General features: G+C 39.4%; 1 protein-coding gene across 2 annotated transcripts in view; it reads right to left on the bottom strand.

Moving 5' to 3' along the window:
* Nucleotides 1-8,060: 8,060 nt before the first annotated feature.
* Nucleotides 8,061-19,081, bottom strand: part of lamc3 (laminin, gamma 3) — a 113,198-nt gene continuing 102,177 nt past the window's right edge. The window contains exons 20-28 of one of the 2 annotated variants that reach the window (XM_080046267.1): nt 18,338-18,414; nt 17,609-17,743; nt 15,514-15,739; nt 14,855-15,004; nt 13,774-13,876; nt 12,682-12,884; nt 11,928-12,068; nt 10,300-10,399; nt 8,061-9,423 (exon numbers count right to left, since the gene is read on the bottom strand). In XM_080046267.1, coding sequence (XP_079902393.1) covers nt 9,167-9,423; nt 10,300-10,399; nt 11,928-12,068; nt 12,682-12,884; nt 13,774-13,876; nt 14,855-15,004; nt 15,514-15,739; nt 17,609-17,743; nt 18,338-18,414 — 1,392 coding nt within the window. In that variant the 3' untranslated portion in view covers nt 8,061-9,166. The remainder of the gene's footprint in view (nt 9,424-10,299; nt 10,400-11,927; nt 12,069-12,681; nt 12,885-13,773; nt 13,877-14,854; nt 15,005-15,513; nt 15,740-17,608; nt 17,744-18,337; nt 18,415-19,081) is intronic. The other variant, XM_080046268.1, reaches the window with a different exon arrangement.

Raw genomic sequence — 19,081 nt, 5'->3', positions numbered from 1 at the left:
TCACCCAGGAGAAACAGCTAGGGTAGTAAAAACACTACCGCTTTTGTCCAAAGGGGTGCAACAATTAAAAAAAATAAAGTTCCTCGGAGCAACTTTTAATACTGCTTCAACACTTTAAACCACAGGCCATAATAAGTTTCTTTTATAGACACTTTTCCTGACATGACACACAATTAGCAAGTTCTGTATCAATCTATCCGCATTTATTTATGTCTCCACACTTTGCCTCTTCAAGTTGTCAGATATGCAAATCTCGTAAAAACCCTTTTAGAACTCAAAAGATCACGCCAGAAATACATTCTTATCAAGCTTAAAATAAATCTGCGTTTTATTTGATCAAATTATTTTTGAACATTATTTTGAAGGTTAAAGGTTTTCACCTGACAACAGAAACATGGGGAAATGACAGGGACAATTAGAGTTACAGTCACATTTAATCCCCCATGTGATTGTGTATCGTATGCACCAGCGAGCATTGGATGTGCGAGGTTGGATCCTTTGTAGTACTGCATTCAGATGTTGATGAAAGCAGATAACAATGCTACCTGATTGGACCGGGGACTGGGTTTTACAAGGCACTTGTATGTGTGTATAAAGACATATGCTATAGGCTATAGCGCACACAGATGCATGGTTTTGTCATTTCTGAGTGAATAATCTTCCTTACCTCCCTTGATACCCGTCAACACTGAAGTGTATCCCCGGAAACTAAGCCTTGCTGAGTAGGAAGTGTCAGTGTCCAGGTGTCAGCAGTATACTTGAAGGCTTGAGTGTGTGTAGGGGATTAGCGGGGAAGTGCTGTTTCGAGTGGGTATTACCCTTTTTATTCTCCTTGTGAGTATCTTTTTTTCTTTTTCCGTCTAGCGTGCCAATGCGCCTGGAGAGAATGGCATGCCATGGCACAGCCAGCGGAAGAAAGGAAGGGGGAGTCTAAGCTATTCAATCTTAAATTAAGTTAAGTTACTTTATTAGTCAATGGTTACATTGAAATTTGTCTTCCTGCATATCCCCTCTCAAGTTGCCACACTTCAAAGGGAAGCTCAAATGCTTTGAGTACCTGACCCTATCACACCTTCAATGAAAAATATTGACTTTATATAATATTGTCCAACAATATTGTCAATTTCTAAGCATAACTTCAGAGCCCACAAAGTGACATGGATACAAAAACTAATAAAATGCCTTTTGCAAGATCACAAACTTTTTATTTTGTTTGTATTCCACTTATTTCTATTATATCTGTGATCTCAAAATAAAGGCCAAGTAACCTCTCCCACTGGTTCACTTGTTTTGTTTATATTTCAAAACAATGAAGTTTTGCAAGATCTTGCAAAAGTACGTCCGTTTTCCAACTTATGATTTATCTTTTGCTCCATGTCCCTTCCAGGGCTCCATAAATAACAGAACAACACATTTGTGATTACAAATTTGAATGATTAATGTACATTGCATTTTTGATCATCATAAAAAGAGCTGATGGAAGTTCACCATATAATGAATGATAATTTTGCTCTGTGCAAACCATGAAATAAAGACGACAACACACACATCACAACGAATAAAGCACTGCTACAGACACACTTGTCAACTGTGTAAAACAAGGACCAGCTTTTGTCTATTAAAGGCTCAGACCTTCACAGCTCTGTGTGGGCTGTTTTTCTTCTTCTTACTAAGAAGTGGAGTTATTGAGACTGTACAAGTTCCCCTGACAGCAATAGCTCGGGTAATAAACGCTAGATTGCGTAAAGTGCACTTACCTGTCCACGAGAAAAACAACTTGACTTCACCTTTCATTCCTTCTGTCTCTCTCAAGTTTTTTTTTTCCACTTTCAGCAGAATTTCCAAAGTCTGTTGTTGTTTATGACCGGACTATCTTTGCCAATTTGCGAGGCACACTGAAGATGTTTGGGGGCCCCGATGCTGAATGCTGTTCCATCTTATTTTTTGTGTTATTTTTCATCACGCACCTAACCTTGAGATGAGAGGTTTCCTGAACCTTTTTAGCGGAACTTTTCGGACCCAGAAAAATAAAGAAGGTTTATTATAGAAATCATTAAATTTCTTCCACTGTTCCAATAGAAAAAATATTTGTGACGTCTGTGGAAATTTTTCTCAAATACATTTTTGTTTCCATGTCTACAAGTGCTGAAAAACGACATGCATTTAATGTGTCATTGTTTATTCAGAACCAATACTATCTGCATGGCTAGATATCACTTGGCATAATTGGGTAAATATTTGTCTAAATTAACCCTTAAAGGAGGAGTCAGCGATTCTGGAGAACGCTTGTTGACAAATCAGTTAATATCTCCTAATGATCTTGTGTGTGCGCGCTGACAAAATAGGTGGTGTTAATACAAAGCCTAGGCTCTGTAAACTGGTATTTAAACAATGGACATGTAAACAAAAGGACCCACCATATATAGCTAGCAACATGCCTGTTCACAGAGCCTAGGATGTGTATTCACGCTACAGTATGGACCGGTAGTGGATGGTGAGGAGATATTCACTGATTTTGACAAAAAGAGATTTTGTCAACAAGCATTCTCCAGAATGAAATAGTATATAGAAAAGTTCTAACCACATTTATAAATTGCTTTTGACTCACTTAAAAGTGTCTTATTTAAGGAATGAACATATAAACATTCAATACAAAGAATGTTGTAATTAGACCAAAACTATGTCTCATCTTTCCCCAGCAGGCGCTTGTGCTTCCACCACGACAACTTTAAATGTATTCCAGAGTAGAGGAACTCCAGCAGAGAGGACTGAACCATGACTAAGAAAAAAGCTGTGCCGACTCTCTGAGATTAAAAAAAAAAATTCAAGTCTCTATCACACGAGTGAATCTCTCCCAAGTGCAATTATGTTTGCATGACTGCTTTATAAAAAAAGTGACACGTCGCCACGTTATCTTAAACATTTCTCCAAGTTACCCCACAGAGTTTAAAATTAATTCCATTTAAATTGATAAAAAAAGATAAGAGAAAAATATGTGATAAGAGATATAGCAGCGATAAATCTGTAATACAGACTTAAGTAAATAGTCTGTCTATACCTTGGTTTTATTAACTGCCTGTCTGTATTAGGTGGTAACTGCAAACACATCAGTCAACCTGAGCCTTTTTTCTTCAGACAATATCATAAAAGCTTAACTATTTTCCAAATGAGGCCTGGTCCAGAATAACACAAAAGCATGGCAACATCAGATTCAACTTGACAGCTCTCAAACTATAATCATTTTGGACCTTAAAATGGTCTCAGGCCAGAGCAGGTTGAGAACATTTCACGTAATTGCCTTTTTGAGTGCATAATTCATTGGCTAAATGTGTGTTCCTCATCCCCATTCATGTGTCTTGAAGACTCTCAACGATTCATATTCCAAATTTGGATGAATACTTGACAGACAATCTAGTCAAAACACTGCTTTATAAAGGTTGGAAATGTAATTACTTTGAAAATAAAAGAAAGGCGAAAAAGAAAATGTCCTTAATAACAGTTTAGCCTATGCCATTAGTGTCTTGAAATAACTTAAGATCTAATTCAGTCATATTGATTAGTTTTGATTAGACAATCCTGTCTCTTCACTTTAACCGGAATGAATCAAATAACTTTTGGGTGTCTACGAAGAACGGCTGTGAGAGTTGTTTACTTTCTGCAAAAAGGTTATTTTCTATTATTGCTTACTTAAAAAAGAAATACCCTTACCAATTTCATGCGTTAATTATTGCATTAACTTGTGGTAAAGAGTTAAACCTGTTCATTCAAAAAGTTGTCTCGTCTAATGTTCATTTTCCTGTCAAGAAAACAAAGGTTTTTTCCTCTTATTACTCATGTTATTTGAGTTCTTCATAATAATTTGTTATTTTGAGAAAATACAATTTTTTTTTGCTTAGTTTAACAAGTTAATCATCTTGAGCAAACTTCATTTTGCCTTGTTTTCTTTGTAGCAAAATGTGTTTTATTCATGCAGTGCTTACACTGAGCCAAAAACACTTTTTCAGTGTCAACTTTCGCATCAATCACTCGGTTATTTCTGTCTTTTGTAGACTTCTCAGATTAATCATTTTAGCGTCAAAAGTATGTTTAAATTTAAATTGAAGTCATTTGCTAATTTGATACATGCTTTTTTCATCTGCCAAATCTTTATAACACCTCTTTATTCACACCCTACATTTTAAGACATTAACGCAATCACACGTCAACTCTCACCATACACCATAGCTTCATTCCTCATTTGGGCTCCGTTGAAGCTTAACATTTCCCAACAGGCTCCACGCCATGTCTATTCTTCAATGGGAAATGCAACAGGACTTGAGGCATCAGATGTGATTGTCAATGAGGTTACAATCATTTCATCATGCGAAACATCATTTCTTTATAGTTTCAACGTGAATGATTCCACTTGTTGCAATGCAAGAATGGGATCTGTTCCCAGCCCTGTCACCACACCATTCTACTTGCATTAACACTATCATTAATGAAACAACTGGAACGCACTGAATTATAACATTTTGGCATACAGAAGATGTTTTTGTGCATCAGATTATAGGTAAACACGGTTGATTACTGTAGCATGTGGTGAGTACAGATGCGCTACACAGCATAACAGACAGAGAAGCATATTGTGGCATGTTTTGTATTATGACAATAAAACAGCCTTATGTTGCAAGGTGCCGCAAAATCCTCCAAGAAAATCCTTGACAGCGTGTTTTTAAATGTATTTACAACTGGCATTGTATTGACGTCAAGTGAAAAGAATCTATTTGCATACGTTTACATGATTTGAAAAGGGTGATTCAGACATACAGTGCAAATCCCTCTGCAGTTATTTGTGCGGGTTTTTCTTTGAACCTGGGGTGTCTGACATTTTTAAGAGCTCCTCTGACATTTATCCCCCCCCCCCCTTTATGAGCCCCCCAAATCCATATACGGCCTATACTTACAGCCAGGGTGTTCACGGTCATATTCACAGCCACAGTGCAATTTTTTCTTCATATCAAAGCAAATAAAAGTGAAAGAAGAAAGGAGGAAGGCAGCCCATGGATAATATTTTTCTGACTGTAGGGCTTTGGCAGGGTTTGAGGGTGGAGAAGTGAAGATATTTTGGTGGGGCACAAACATTTATAGTTTCCCTTTTTGCTGGAACTCATGTGACGACTGGCTGTGAAGTGGGGCGAGAGGCACAGTTGGGGGTTTGTCAGTAACTTATCTTTGATGTTAAGAATTTTCACTTGCATTGCTTGCTTGCCCAGAGACCATGTCGGGCATTCCGTGTAGTGTGCTCTATTTAATGGATTGTCTAGCTTTTTGTGGATTTTAAAACTTAAAAAGAATTAATAAAATACAGAAGGCCTACAATGTTTTTTCAATTGTCAATTTTGACACACAAGTAAGGACAATGCTGCATCCTATAGATGTCAATGTGTGTACACACGAACGCGCGCACACGCACGCGCGTACACGTGTACACACACACACACACACACACACACACACACACACACACACACACACACACACACACACACACACACACACACACACACACACACACACACACACACACACACACACACACACACACAGCCACAGCCTCTGTGGATAACTGCCAGTTTCTGTTTTGCTCTTGGCTTATTATCTCTGAAAAACTTCAACATTGGGCAAAACTTCTTCTTGGATTAGAACGTCTTAGCAAAATGCATTATATCCTCCCCAGCCAATTGAGCATTATCTGCCCACACCATGTTTCTTCCTTGCTCATGGGGATTCTATTTTATGGACATAGCCTTTTCTCTGTGGGAGAAAGTTGTTTTTTTGGCAGAACCAGACAAGAATTCTATTTGTACAAATGGGTAAACTTTGACCGTCCAAATAAGATTTAGTTTTCTTCTTACATAAAAATGAACACTGTTTGAAAATACCAACAGTTATATAAGCTGTGCAGCCAAATACTTAAATATTTAAATCAACCTAACAGTCTAATATTAATTTATGGATCACACTTATGATCAATTGAAGTTTAGTTAGCTTATAGATAGGTCATTGGGAGGACAGCTTGAGTATGGGCTGGGAAAACAAGGCTTGCAGACATGGGAAGGGAGATTTTCCTTTCTGAAACTACCAAAAAAACGATTTTTGGACACTTGTTGATCAATTAAATGAGGCTATAATTTCAGCAAACAACCTGACAATAAACCCTCATCATTAAAAAAATAAAACAAGACAGGGAAAATATGCTAAATAGAAAATATTTGCATGTTATTAACCTTTAATTTGACTAATTCATATTAAACAAGGCCATCACAGAGTAACCTTTACACTGACAGCAACAAAGATATCCCCAATGGAAATGACACAAGAAGATCTTTTGTTAAGTAAAGGACAATATTTAAATAAATGCTGTCTTTGTTGTGGTATTTACATGGGTAATTTTTTCGACGCAATGTTAATGTCTCAAACACCTTTGTAGTTAGTGGGATGCAGGAACTTCAGCGCTCACACCACAATGAAAAGGCTGCTGTTGACAGTAGAATGATGGAGCTCGTCAAAAAAATGAAAGAGAAAGATAAGGTTTTGAAATGGGCAGTAACTCTGACAGACGACCATTACAGGAAATAGATTTGAGGGAGTCCAGCTCTTTGTTAACTGTTTTGAAAAAAAGGAAAGTCATACTGAATGAAGTGAGTTTTCCTCTCTCTGATGCTCCCATTTCTCTTCTTGAACTTTCAGTTAACAGCAGCAAACTCTCCTGTCAAATCTGTGATTCCCTGTTACATTTTTTTTGTTTTTTTCCCCCCGAGACCTCTGTGCCCTTTTTAGACTTGTTTTATTGAGAGCTCCAGGTAAAACAATCACACGTTAGAGACAAACCCTTTTTCTTTTCCTATGTAATTATGTATTGTCTAACTCTAATGATTCAAGTCCACGTAAATATTCTGAAATAGTGTCTGAAATATATATTTTTTGTACCACAACAATACAGCACTGATGGCATCAGTGCTGTGTTGTTGTGGCACAAACAAGAAGATTAGACATGGGACCGATCCAGTATTGGAATCGGGCAAATCAATACGGCTGTGAATTACTTAATGGATATTGGACTGACGTCAACGATCCAATACCTGATCCATATTACAGTAATTCATTAATGCAGTGGTGAGCACAATGGGTAGGATGCAGAGGGGACAACCATCTGAACCCTTTTTAAAATCTTTATTCAAACCAGTTAATCTAACCTGTTGGCTAATGGGACTTTCACACTTGCCCTACGGTCATACAAGAGGCATTTGAGTGGCTCAGGTGCCCATCTGGTGTGAACTCATGGCACAAATTAAGCTTTTTTCCCACTACCATATACTGTAGGTAGATGTTAAGGTGAGGGAAAGAACTGCGATATGTCACCCATTCTAAGGAGATTCCATTTTGTATCCAACATTTAACTTTTGCTGCAGATTACTACATTCAGAAACATTGTAACGAGGGGTCCCCGGCTTATTTTAATGCAAATGAAAGCAGATGACAACTTATCACTCCCATGTGAACTGTTTTCAAGGCCACCCCAATGACTTTAACGACCGTGCTATTCTCCGTCTCCATGCTACCCCTCAACGGTCATGAATTTCGTTTTAATAGGATAATGACAGTCAAAAAAAAAATGCATTCATTCACATGAGGGATTTCCATGAATGTTCTCCCATGTGCCATCAAGATTTGGATATTGGTTTACAGTCTTTATTTGACAGAGTTTTACAGAGCACTAGAGAAACTATAAAATGTATTATCTTGGTAAAAAGTTCAGTAGAGACATTGCTATTATTCTTTGTCCTTGTAAGACATGGTACGTCAGTGTTGGATGAGTCAGAAAAGAAAAGAAAATGACATATACAGGACGGCTACTTCCTCATTGCTGGTTTGTTTGTATATATTCACTTTCTTGTCAAGAGTTAGATGAGAGGATAATTAAGACTCACAACTTTTTCTTTCCTATGACGCTACACAGTCAGCAAGGGATTAGCTTAGCTCAGCATAAACAAAATGCACAAACAGCAAGAATGATCGATGGTTGTAAGCTTGTTTTATTTGTCTTTGTTTTATGAGAATGTCAGCTGTGAGAAGCTCCTCCATTTCCATTGTATATTGCTTGCTTGTTTGTATTGTTTTACACTAGCGTCCACTAAAAAAATAAGAGACATTTCTAGTATGCAAAAAAATGACCCTTCCAAGTATACTTTATTGTGTTATGGTCTCTATATGAAGGCCTTGCATATACTCAAAACATGGTTACAAGTACTTTAAGTGGATGTGCATGAGTAACTGGGACACATGGATAAGTCTGATCCCTGACTAGTTATTCATCATTCATAAAAATCCCCATTTTTTTTAGAATACCATCCCTTCACGATTCTTGTCAATACAGAATTTGGATTACCAACATCAGGAGCATTTTTGCGCCTCAACAGAAGCCAGACAGTGTGACCAACCATGACCCGAAGACAAGTGGTGTTTGACAATTGAAAAAGTGACACGGAGCGAAAGAAAGAAAAATGGAGAAACCACAAAAAACAAGAGGTAGGCGCTGTAAGAAGAATCCTGAACACTGGTTTGAGTGCCTCTGAAGCCTGAACCTGAACCACCGGCGAGGCGGAGAGGACTAATTGTAAATTAAGTCTGGCTGATGAAAAAGAGCTCAAGTGTAAATGAATGTGTCAGTCTGAAGAGCACTCAGACACACCTTTTGCCCCCGCAATGGAAAAATCAGCATTATGTTTTAAACTTGACGGAACACTCACAGCAGAACAGAACTAGCCTGGTTATTGCTCATGGTGAAATTAAAAATATTTGATGTTGTTGAAGAGGCAAAAAAAAAAATGATGGAAAAAAACAAGACAAAAAGCAGATGGAAATGATTAGGTAGGAATCATGGGAGACAGTGGATATGTCTGTGTGGCATTTGGGGAAAATGTGTGTGTGTGTGTGTGTGTGTGTAAAACTAGTTGTACCTCTGGAGCAAAAGGGAAAACTATAAAAGGATATCACTGACTTTAAAACAGAATAAAAAATGACCACAGTCCCTTTTATATTAACAATATCCTAGCATACTTTTTCTTGATGTTTAGCCGAGATGTTTTACCGAGGACTTCACCCTCTTACCATTTACAGAATCTTAGCCTCCTGTGGCCTGGGGGCAGGACTGAGGCAGGTTTAAGGCAATGTCCCTGAGACTGTCTCTCTCCTCTCTGATCTCCTGTAGGTCCTGTTCAATGAGGGACATCCGGCTGTGTTGCTCCTTGGCGGCAGATTGGAGCTTGGTGATCTTGGATCCCAGTGTGGGGCTCTCCACGCTGCCACGGAGCATGCTCAGTCTGCGCGCCGTCTCGTTCAAGATCCGGTCGAATCTCTCCAGAGGTATGTTCCCATCTGCTTTGGTCAAAGAGAAGCAGAAATAGGTGTCAGGAGTTTTTTTTTTCTAACTATTTATGTGTCAATGTGCATCTCTTTAAAAACCAACCATCTAAGATGTTGGATAAAGGCAGAGAATTATTCTTTTTTTTTTACAACATATAAGTTTCCATAGTTTTTACAGAACAGCTTTTGGTTACAGCCAATTTTTATTTTATAAATGAAAACATACTACGTACAGGTCTTACATTTTTTTTTAACAATATGCATTATAAATCAGACAATTAAAAATATATGATCAAATACTTCTGTATTAACCTTCAGAATAGTGCTTAGAGTTATTGTGGAAAGTTAAGTTGAAGGACATGCTTGATAAATTCAGATTTTTGGTTCAGATTTTTGAAAAACACTAATGTTGAGAAAAAGGCTGTTTAAGATAGTTGTATAGGAGAAATATACAGACGATTCTTAATAAAATAAACACCTAAATGTACATTTTGGTTTATTTATACTAGTATGAAAGAAGACATGTTATAGAAGCAAAATAGCCCATAATATCAAAATTGACCAGTGCTTGAAAAAAAAAAAACCTCTTTGCCTGCAATTTCTTGCCTTAAATGAACACGTTGGATAAAAATGAGTCCAAGATGCAGCACTGAATTATTTCTAATGCACTGAAATGTACCAACAAAGAAACACTGCTGTTTGGCATTATTCTTGCTTTATCATGGGGATTACAAATCAGGGACATTTTTCCCTGTTAAATGAGGCGTTAAAGAGCAGCAAGCTCTTTAGTGATCTGACATTAAAGACATAATGAAGATGTATGACTTATATGGATATGGAAGACTAACATGTAGTCACTGTAAAAAATCATCAGTTAGGAGAGCAACTTACCAATCTTGCTAATTAGCTCAGTGAGTGTATCAGAATAGGTCTTTAGTTGGAGTCTGGCTGCTTCCATGTCCTCCTTTACGCTGGACAGGGAAACCTCAGGCTGGGGATGAGAACACATATAACAGGCTTTTAAGGTGCATTGTGTAAAATGTATTGGCATTTTACAGGACAGAATTTGTAGAAATGGAATATAATATTCATGAGTATATTTTAATGAATGTATAATCGCTTGAAAATAAAAGTATTTTTACTAGAGGTGGGCATAGATTAATTTTTTTAATCTAGATTAATCTAGATTAATTTTGGAATTAATCTAGATTAATCTAGATTAAAATGGCTCATTTGAATTCATTCATAATATGTGTGTGCTCCCTAAATAATGACTCAAAGTAAGTCTTTGAGAACGTGTTTCTCAAGCCAGGTGGCGCATCAGACCAGGGGCTCATCTCCTGTTTCCAACATGCATCACAAACTGCTTGAGGAAGCTGTTGTACTATGATAATTGGTGATGAAAATAAATAATGTTCAACAAGATGTTACTTAGTAACGCGTTACCGGCATCGGACCTCTTTTTTCAGTAACGAGTAATCTAACGCGTTACTATCTCCAAACCAGTAATCAGATTAAAGTTACTCATCAAAGTCACTGTGCGTTACTTTTTCTGTAATTTTCCTTAGTGAAACATTTTACATAACTGCACAAATGACTGCGATTGCGATTTTATGTAAATAAATGTGCACGCATGTGTCTCTAAACGCTCCAACTGCTCCAACCGCTCCTCTCGTCTTTTTGGTAGCGCCCCTCGTCTCTGTCATGCAGCGTGTGTGTGTGCGCCTGTGTCTGTGTCTGTGTGTGCAGCAGCATTACGGCCGAACTGTGGCGCAAAACAAAGTTTCCCCCCCGATGAAATATAGCGTCTGCTATGGGGATATTTAGGATTCGGGTACGGTGACGTTGACGTTGAAGAGATAGAAGTGTTTAAAACTTGGAAACTTATAGTCACGTGGCGACCGGTGGCCACACACACCCACCCTGCGTTCCAATACCCGATTGTGTCGTGGGCAAGTGATGGAGAGAGAGAGCGGCGGGTGTGTGAGAGAATAAAGGCTCCTCAAGTGTCAACAACGGCCCCCGGCTATTATTATCTCCCCTGAGCCGAACAGGAGGTGGAATAAGAGATTAACGGCGATATTTTTTTTATCGCCGATAAGAGTCTGGCGTTAACGCAGCACGTTAACGCCGATAACGGCCCACCACTAATTTTTATTTTATTTTTTTTCTTAGAATGAGCCTTTTATATCTACAGTACATAGGAGCGGGTCGCCCAACCACGGAGGGCGCCATTTTGCCACACTGCCATGATTCTACAGTAGCACAGAATGGAGAAACATAATGGCTATATGCATTTTTAAAGTGGGTGTCCTGGGGAAATACAATAAATAACTAAATACATCTTCACCTCATCACTTGATATTGTGGAAAGACTTGAGGCAGTGGTGCATAATGCCATCTTTAGTAACTAGTTTCTTGTCCACTGTAGCTTCTACCATTAATCGAAAATGTAGGGTTATCAAGGGAGTGTTGCATTCGGCAGTTTAAATGTGTATATGTTCGGGCATGTTGGGTACCTCTGAGGTGAGCACGGATTTTGCTGCCTCAGTTAGCGATTCCTGGTCAGTCAGTTGTCGTAAAGCAGAATCTATATGGGTTCTGAGGTGAGAGGATGCAGTCCTGGTGTGTTTGGCCTGGCTCAGAATGGCCTTGGATTCCTGCACACAAAGAAAGGAAGGAGAAAATATAGAAGTATGGGAAGATAAAGGGCAGCTGACTTTGATCATCTACAAAGCAGGACTACAGACATCCCACCAACCCCCCCCCCCCACCTTCCACCTTCCACCAAATCTCATGCTTCATTATGACAGACACAAAATGAATGAAAGAGACGCTTTGTGTCAAGCACGTCCATAATTGGTACCCAGCATGCAATGATACAATTTCTTTTGTAAACATATCTGATCATTAGTATTGTTCAAGTAGAAGTGCAATGTAAGAAGGATTGTGTGTTAACTGTCAATTGATGTTTTTCTTCCTCATGATATCATTATAATTTAACCCTCATTGTGAAGTGTGTCAGTTTGAGTTTGTGTCTTCCGAGTATTGCTTTAACTCGCCTGTGTGTGTCTGCGTTCAACAGCAAAATAAATGACATTTCAGACATGCTAATGCCAATGTTTAGCACAAAATGTAATTATTGCAGGTAATTGGATAAAAACATATTTTTTTCCCCTGAGTAAGTTAATGGAGCATCAAAGTATTTCAAATGACCCTAAGGGGATTTTCTGGGGAAAAACTAAACAAAAATACCTAAACCAATACACATACCTTTGCCACAGCCCGTGCCGTTTCTTCGGCCTCCTTGGATGTGTTGCTGTAGAGGCTAGAGTTCTCCAGGGCTGGTTTCAGCATGTTCTCAATCTGTGAGACCTTCTTCTGGACGTCAGCTAGAACCTTCTCCCCCAGGGGTTTCTCCTTCTTTATGGCAGCCTGGGTCTGGCTCTGTCGACGGGGCCATTCCCTCACCATGTCTGAATGGAGGTGGAAGGGTTAAAGGCCCTGCAAACTTATTGGTTTCAAATCCCAAGTATATTTTTAATAAATGTATCAAACTTGTGAATGAGTGAATACACAACCATCATTTTAGGTGAAAAAATAAAATCTAAATGTATAATTTATTAAAAGTTATACAGTACGTTATAGGCAAACTTAGCTCATCTTGCTCTCTAATGTTGCTAAATTCTCTGATTGGTGCATTGATTTATGTGAAACATATTTCAACTTCAAACCAATGAGAAAAGACAGGATAAAAACAAGAAAAATACAGAACTCTCTCATTAGCAGTTACCAAAATTGTTCCAACAACGGTAGAAAGTTCTGTCTTCACATAGGACCCCATCATTCATAGTACAAAAATGCTGAGTAAGGGAAGTGAGTTCGCAGGGCCTTTAAGACGGATTCAAATGTGAATCCAATGCACAGGCATTGTCTGCCGGCTGACTTTTATTTCCATTATTCATCAACTGCTTATTCCGTGCTACTTTACCATTTAAATGAGGAGACCAAAATCCAAGTCGGAACTCTCAAAATATTCCATTTCATTATAAATATTTCACCTAAGTCGCTACAGCAGCCAACACATGACTATTGGGTCAAAACATTGCGATGCTGATGACATATTTATTATCATACCAATACTTGAGTCTGTAGCTCTTGTGTTCGTTTTCAGTCTCAGTGCTTGACATTCCAATTTTGAGCGAATTAATTCAGTCGGACGTCCCCGCAAAAACAATAACGCCAGAGACAGACAGTGAGGAGAGAGAAAAGGCTCGAAACAAGTTAGATTGATCAATAGAGAGAGAGAGAGAGAGAGAGAGAGAGAGAGAGAGAGAGGGAGAGAGAGAGAGAGATGGGACTCACATTGTAGTTCTCTGTGCAGGGCAACAGCGTCTGATTCCATCTCTTTCCCCGTCACCACCGACGACACAGCCACGACCTTTGCCCCTTGAGTGCGAGCTCGCAGCTTGAAAAGAGACACATGGACACGATAGAGGATGACGTCCAAGAAGTTAATTCAAAGCTCTCAACAACAGGTGTCAAAAGCTTTTACAGGAGGTAAACTACTGTAGCAGCAGCCTGCTACGCGCCCTCCACTCCGGCTAGCTAGGAGGACAGTCAGCACTTATTCCATTATAAGAGTTGACAACAACACTGTAGGCTCTGTGATGCTACACCAGGGCACAGTGGTGTTTGAGTTGACTGCTCTATAGAAGGTATAAAGCGTACCATTTCAACGCATTGGTTTACGGTTTTAAAACAAACACAAAGTACAGCTGAGGCAGATGGGAATGTTTTATAGGACTTTGGATGTAGTGTTATGAATTGGAAGATGTATTTATAAGCATACATGTGTATGAACGTATGTGTGCAAATATATTATGTATTTCTGTTGGTTTCTGTGAGTTAACTGCTATTATCTTCTACAATTGTTTTTTCCTATTTTTTTCCTATTTACATGCTAATGCACTGTATAACAGCTATAAAGCTTATACCATTTCACCCTTGTTTATGGTGTTAGCAATAAACACATAGTGCAGCTGAGGCCGATGGGAAAGTTTTGCAGGTGTTCGTTCATAAACCAAAGTATTGCACAAATTAAACTTTTTGACAGCACTGGATGCAAAATTATTGGTTCATATGGTCCACAGTCATTACAATTTATAATGGGGAGAAAAGTTAGACCTGTACAGTGTATCAGTGATATCCATCCAGTAGTTGTCCAGACATTTAATCAAAAACCAAATAAGTCGAGCATATGTCGAGGCAAAAGGAAAAGTGAGGACCTTAAATGTCTGAACAAATGCATGTAATGACTAATCAAACCTTAAAGCTATACTGCGTAACTTTTCAATACAATTGAACGTGGGTTACATTCAAGCCATTGCCAAATGAGTTGACACAAATTTCAATGATCAAACTCACACAAAAAGCCTCAATTTACCTTACTGATGTTTTCATCCACCTCATCCAGTTTCTTATTGGCAGACTGTTTCAGAGGCTCCACCCCCTCCGTGAGGTTACTGATGAGAGCGTCTTGGGTTTGAATTTGCCCGCCGAGCTCTTCTGTCTTGTTTAGCAGTTTGTAGCTCCACTAAACAGAAAGTAGAAAAAAAAACACAATTTTTTTTTTTTTTTACATAAAATAATCCCATTTTCTCTGCACTTATTAAGCCATTCACAGCCGGGGACATGAGCCTATTTCTGTGTCATTTGACAGCGTTTTTGTCCGCTCACTGATACTGCAGTGGTTAATCACCTCCCCACTGGAACAACATGTACCCCAATGAGCAGCAAATCCTGCCAGAATCCATCTCTCCTGTGCCTACTCAGTGTCCCCATCTGCTTGCCAAATGATAAATTAGGAAAGACACATTTAGTGGAGTTTACTGCCCACTCTTCAAAAGAAAAAAGGAAATGACATGTCCTCTTTATATAAATCTAGTTAAACGCTTCGCTGGAATGGCTTCATACAAAACATGTAGCCTATCAAACCAGCTCTAACTAGATTAAATGGTTGACTCGTGGGTCTATGATGCAACATAATAATGCCTGGCCCCCATTCTGTTTGTTTGGTGCCCTGCAGGTGCTATCCAAACTGACCTCTGCTGTACGGTTGGTTGGTTGTGTTTGGTTGAGCTGCTGTGTTGTTCGGTCGGGCTCCGCTGATTGGCTGGCATCTGTCAGAGCCAGCTGATGTAAGGATGATGTGATGTTACCCAGGGCCAGCCTTACACCGGCAGCTTCCTCCTCCAGGGCCAGCTGTTTGACTGCGGTATCATTCACCTGCGCCGTCAGGTTCGCCTTCTGCTGCTGCATTTGTGTTATTCTGAGGTTATTAGGAAACAGAGAAAGAAAGCAGAGAAAATGAAGTAGTAACAACTTTAAAGGTGGAGTCAGCGATTCAGGAGGATGCTTGTTGTCGAAATCTTTTTTGTTGTTGTTGTCAGAATCAGTGAATATCTCCTCACGATCCTGCTACCTGTGTGCATGCTGAAATAAAATCCAGTGTCAATACACAGCCTAGGGGCATTAAACGGGCATGTTGCTAGCTACGGGTCCCTTTTGTTAACATACCCTTTGTTTACATACCTATTTACATAGCCTAGGCTGTGTATTAACACCATATTTATTTTCCAGTGCACACACACAGTACTGGCAGGTAGTGAATCGTGAGGAGATATTCACTGATTTGTTGGATAAAAAGTGATTTTGACAACAAGCATTCTCCGGAATCGCTGACATCACCTTTAAAAGAAAATGCCTGTTTTCATATCATGATGTCGTCTTCTCATGTCATTTATTGGTGTTAAGATGATGAGAGGAGATGCTGTGCTGCAGACTCATTAGAGCATAGCTTATCTTTCACACCCCTCAGCGCATTCAACACTTTAGTAGAGTTTGAAAAGGACCATACTGTGACATACTGAAATCAACAGTTTTATATTAATCAAGTCATTTAACACATCCTCAAATTTATTTATTTCCTAACCTCCAGCAGTTTTAATTTCCACCTTTTTGCAGCACATGTACATTGTTGTGTGTGGTTGTAGGTGCATCAAGACACATTTTTGAAGGGAAATAAGCAGACTAGCTTTCAACCAGAGAGGGCACTGCAAACACTGCAGTTCAACCATGGTGTAAAAGATGCTCTTTAAAAATATATTGTTTGTTTATCTAAAAAGTAGCTAGTGACAATAGCTGTTACATAAATCTACTGGAGTAAAACAATAAAGTAGCAGAAAGTGGCAATAAATACACAAGAAAAGTACCTCACAAATGTACTTAAGAACAGTTGCTAAAGTAATTGTACATTCTATGGTACTATAATGTCACAATACCGTTGCTTTTCCTGCTAATAGGTCTAGGGCCAGGAGGTCATTTTAAGCATTTGAACACTGCAGGAGCAAAAGTATTTGAGGGCCTTTCCAATACAGACCTATTGTGAGACAGGTTGAATACCTTAGTCATTTTTATGATTGGATAGCCGTCGTGCCTATAAAACACTTCTGAGTACCAACACGTGGTGGAATATGTGTGGCAAATGCTATTTTTATGCTGCCCCAGCTGTGCATAAAATGCACAATTCAGAACCTATAAAAGTGACACAGAATAAGACACACACACACACACACACACACACACACACACACACACACACACACACACATACTGTTGTGCAGCAGTGTTCGCTCCAAGGATTAACAGAAGCAAGCTGACCACTGTTTGGGGAGGGGGGGGGGTAATCAATTTTGAGTCTCTCGCTCCTTGCTCTCATCATGGCCACCGGAGGGGTTTTTTGCATCATTCTGTCTGGCGTTTTTCGGGGATAATCCTCGGAGCAATAACACGCTGGTGGGAGATGCAGCGAGCGTGCGGCCAAATCCAAGAAAGCAATAGGCTTACAGTGGGGGGAAAAGCCGTCCCCCTGTGGCTAAATGTCTTACTCCTAAAACTCCAATGTGCTTTAGAAAGGAGGCTATGAAGAGGAGCTGTAATACAGGGGATAGGTGCACTTTGTTAGAAAATATACAGTATACTGCGAAGGCGCAATAATCCAGAGGGGAATTCTCGGGGGCTTGTTTGTGCAGAATCTGCAATACAAGGATGCTTTATGTGAACGGGAGACACTTATTTTTTCTCTTGCTTGTGTTTGCGTGAGTGGGCGAGCGAGGTTAGGATTTGTTGGCGTGCTCACCGCTCCGTTAGGTTCTTGATGTACTCCTCGGTGGAGTTGTCCTGCAGTAGATCCATCAGGAGAGCCAAGGTCTGCTTTGAGGCGCTTACCGCCCTGCCGGCTATGGCCTCTATGTGGTCTGCTGTTTCTATATGACTGTAAGAGAGAGAGAGAGAGAGAATGAATGAATGAATGATCAAAACACAGACACACAGACACAGACAGACACACACAGACACAGACACACACACACACACACACACACACACACACACACACACACACACACACACACACACACACACACACACACACACACACACACACACACACACACACACACACACACACACTTTGAATTTGAGAGAGAGAGAGAGAGAGAGAGAGAGAGAGAGAAAGAGAGACACACAAAAAAACAAGCAAGACAAAGTGAAAGGAGGGGTAAAAAAAAGAAAAGGTGAAAGTGAGTGAACATAAAATAACAGACAATTACAACAGCCCCGAGGAGAAGATGGAATGGATCTTGGCATCGACCACTTCCCCCTCCGCTGGCTTTCCGGTCTAGATTTCTGTAACTACCACATAATAGTACTCCATACTCCCGAGCAGCCCAGGGCATTGATTCACAGTCAACCTGACAACAACACAACTGACAAGCCCAGAAGACCTAGGATGCAAAGGAGTGTAGAAGTGCCACAGACTACTATACAGTGGTCATTTCCTATAATTGTCCCGTTGACCCGAACTTACCTTTTCATTAGGACTTGGGAGTCATTGACCATAGTGTTCCATTTGTTAGGTCCTGACACCATGTCAAGAGGAATGATCTGTGGAACAAAAGGAAGAGAGGGAAAAGCAAGTCAGAGAAAATGAAAAAATAAAAAGTCTGGTGGGGCCAGCCTGGAGGAGGCTTCCCACTGTTTTGAGATGTTTAATTAAATCATGTAAATGAAACTAATAATAGAGGGATTTTTACAAAACAGCTGGAGAGTCCTACTTCATATCTTATTTTAGACTTAGCGCTGTTTGCTCAGAGGATTTTTAGATCTGCGTGACAGCTGGGAGCAGGCCAGAAAAAAGCATTCACGGCTTTGTCAGGGGAATGGGGTTTGCTTTACACAAGTAAATAGTGGAACCTCTGCACTGATGTGTATATGTGTGTAAAACAATGAATAAATAAAATAACACCTTCTGCTAAATGAATCCTCCTGATAAATGTCATGTGTATACAGTTCAATGCAAAATCCTTCAACGAGTGACATTTCATTTGAGAAAATGCAAATAAAAATGGGAAAACTAAATCAACAATTGACAGCCTAGCATTTGTTTTGTGGGGGGGAGTGGGAGGGCGGGGTACTGTGTGTTTATTAATATGAAATTAAATTGCTGGTGCTTACCCAAGTGATACGGGCAACAGAAGTACAGTACAGTGTGTCTGCACACATATAACATACACACACAATCAGAATACAGAGAAATACATTTTGGCAAAAC

Source organism: Ammodytes marinus (genome assembly GCF_949987685.1).
Source record: "Ammodytes marinus genome assembly, chromosome: 18".
NCBI classification, from domain to species: Eukaryota; Metazoa; Chordata; class Actinopteri; order Uranoscopiformes; family Ammodytidae; genus Ammodytes; species Ammodytes marinus.
The sequence above is the reverse complement of the archived record's forward strand: the minus strand, read 5'-3'. Positions and strand labels throughout refer to the sequence as shown.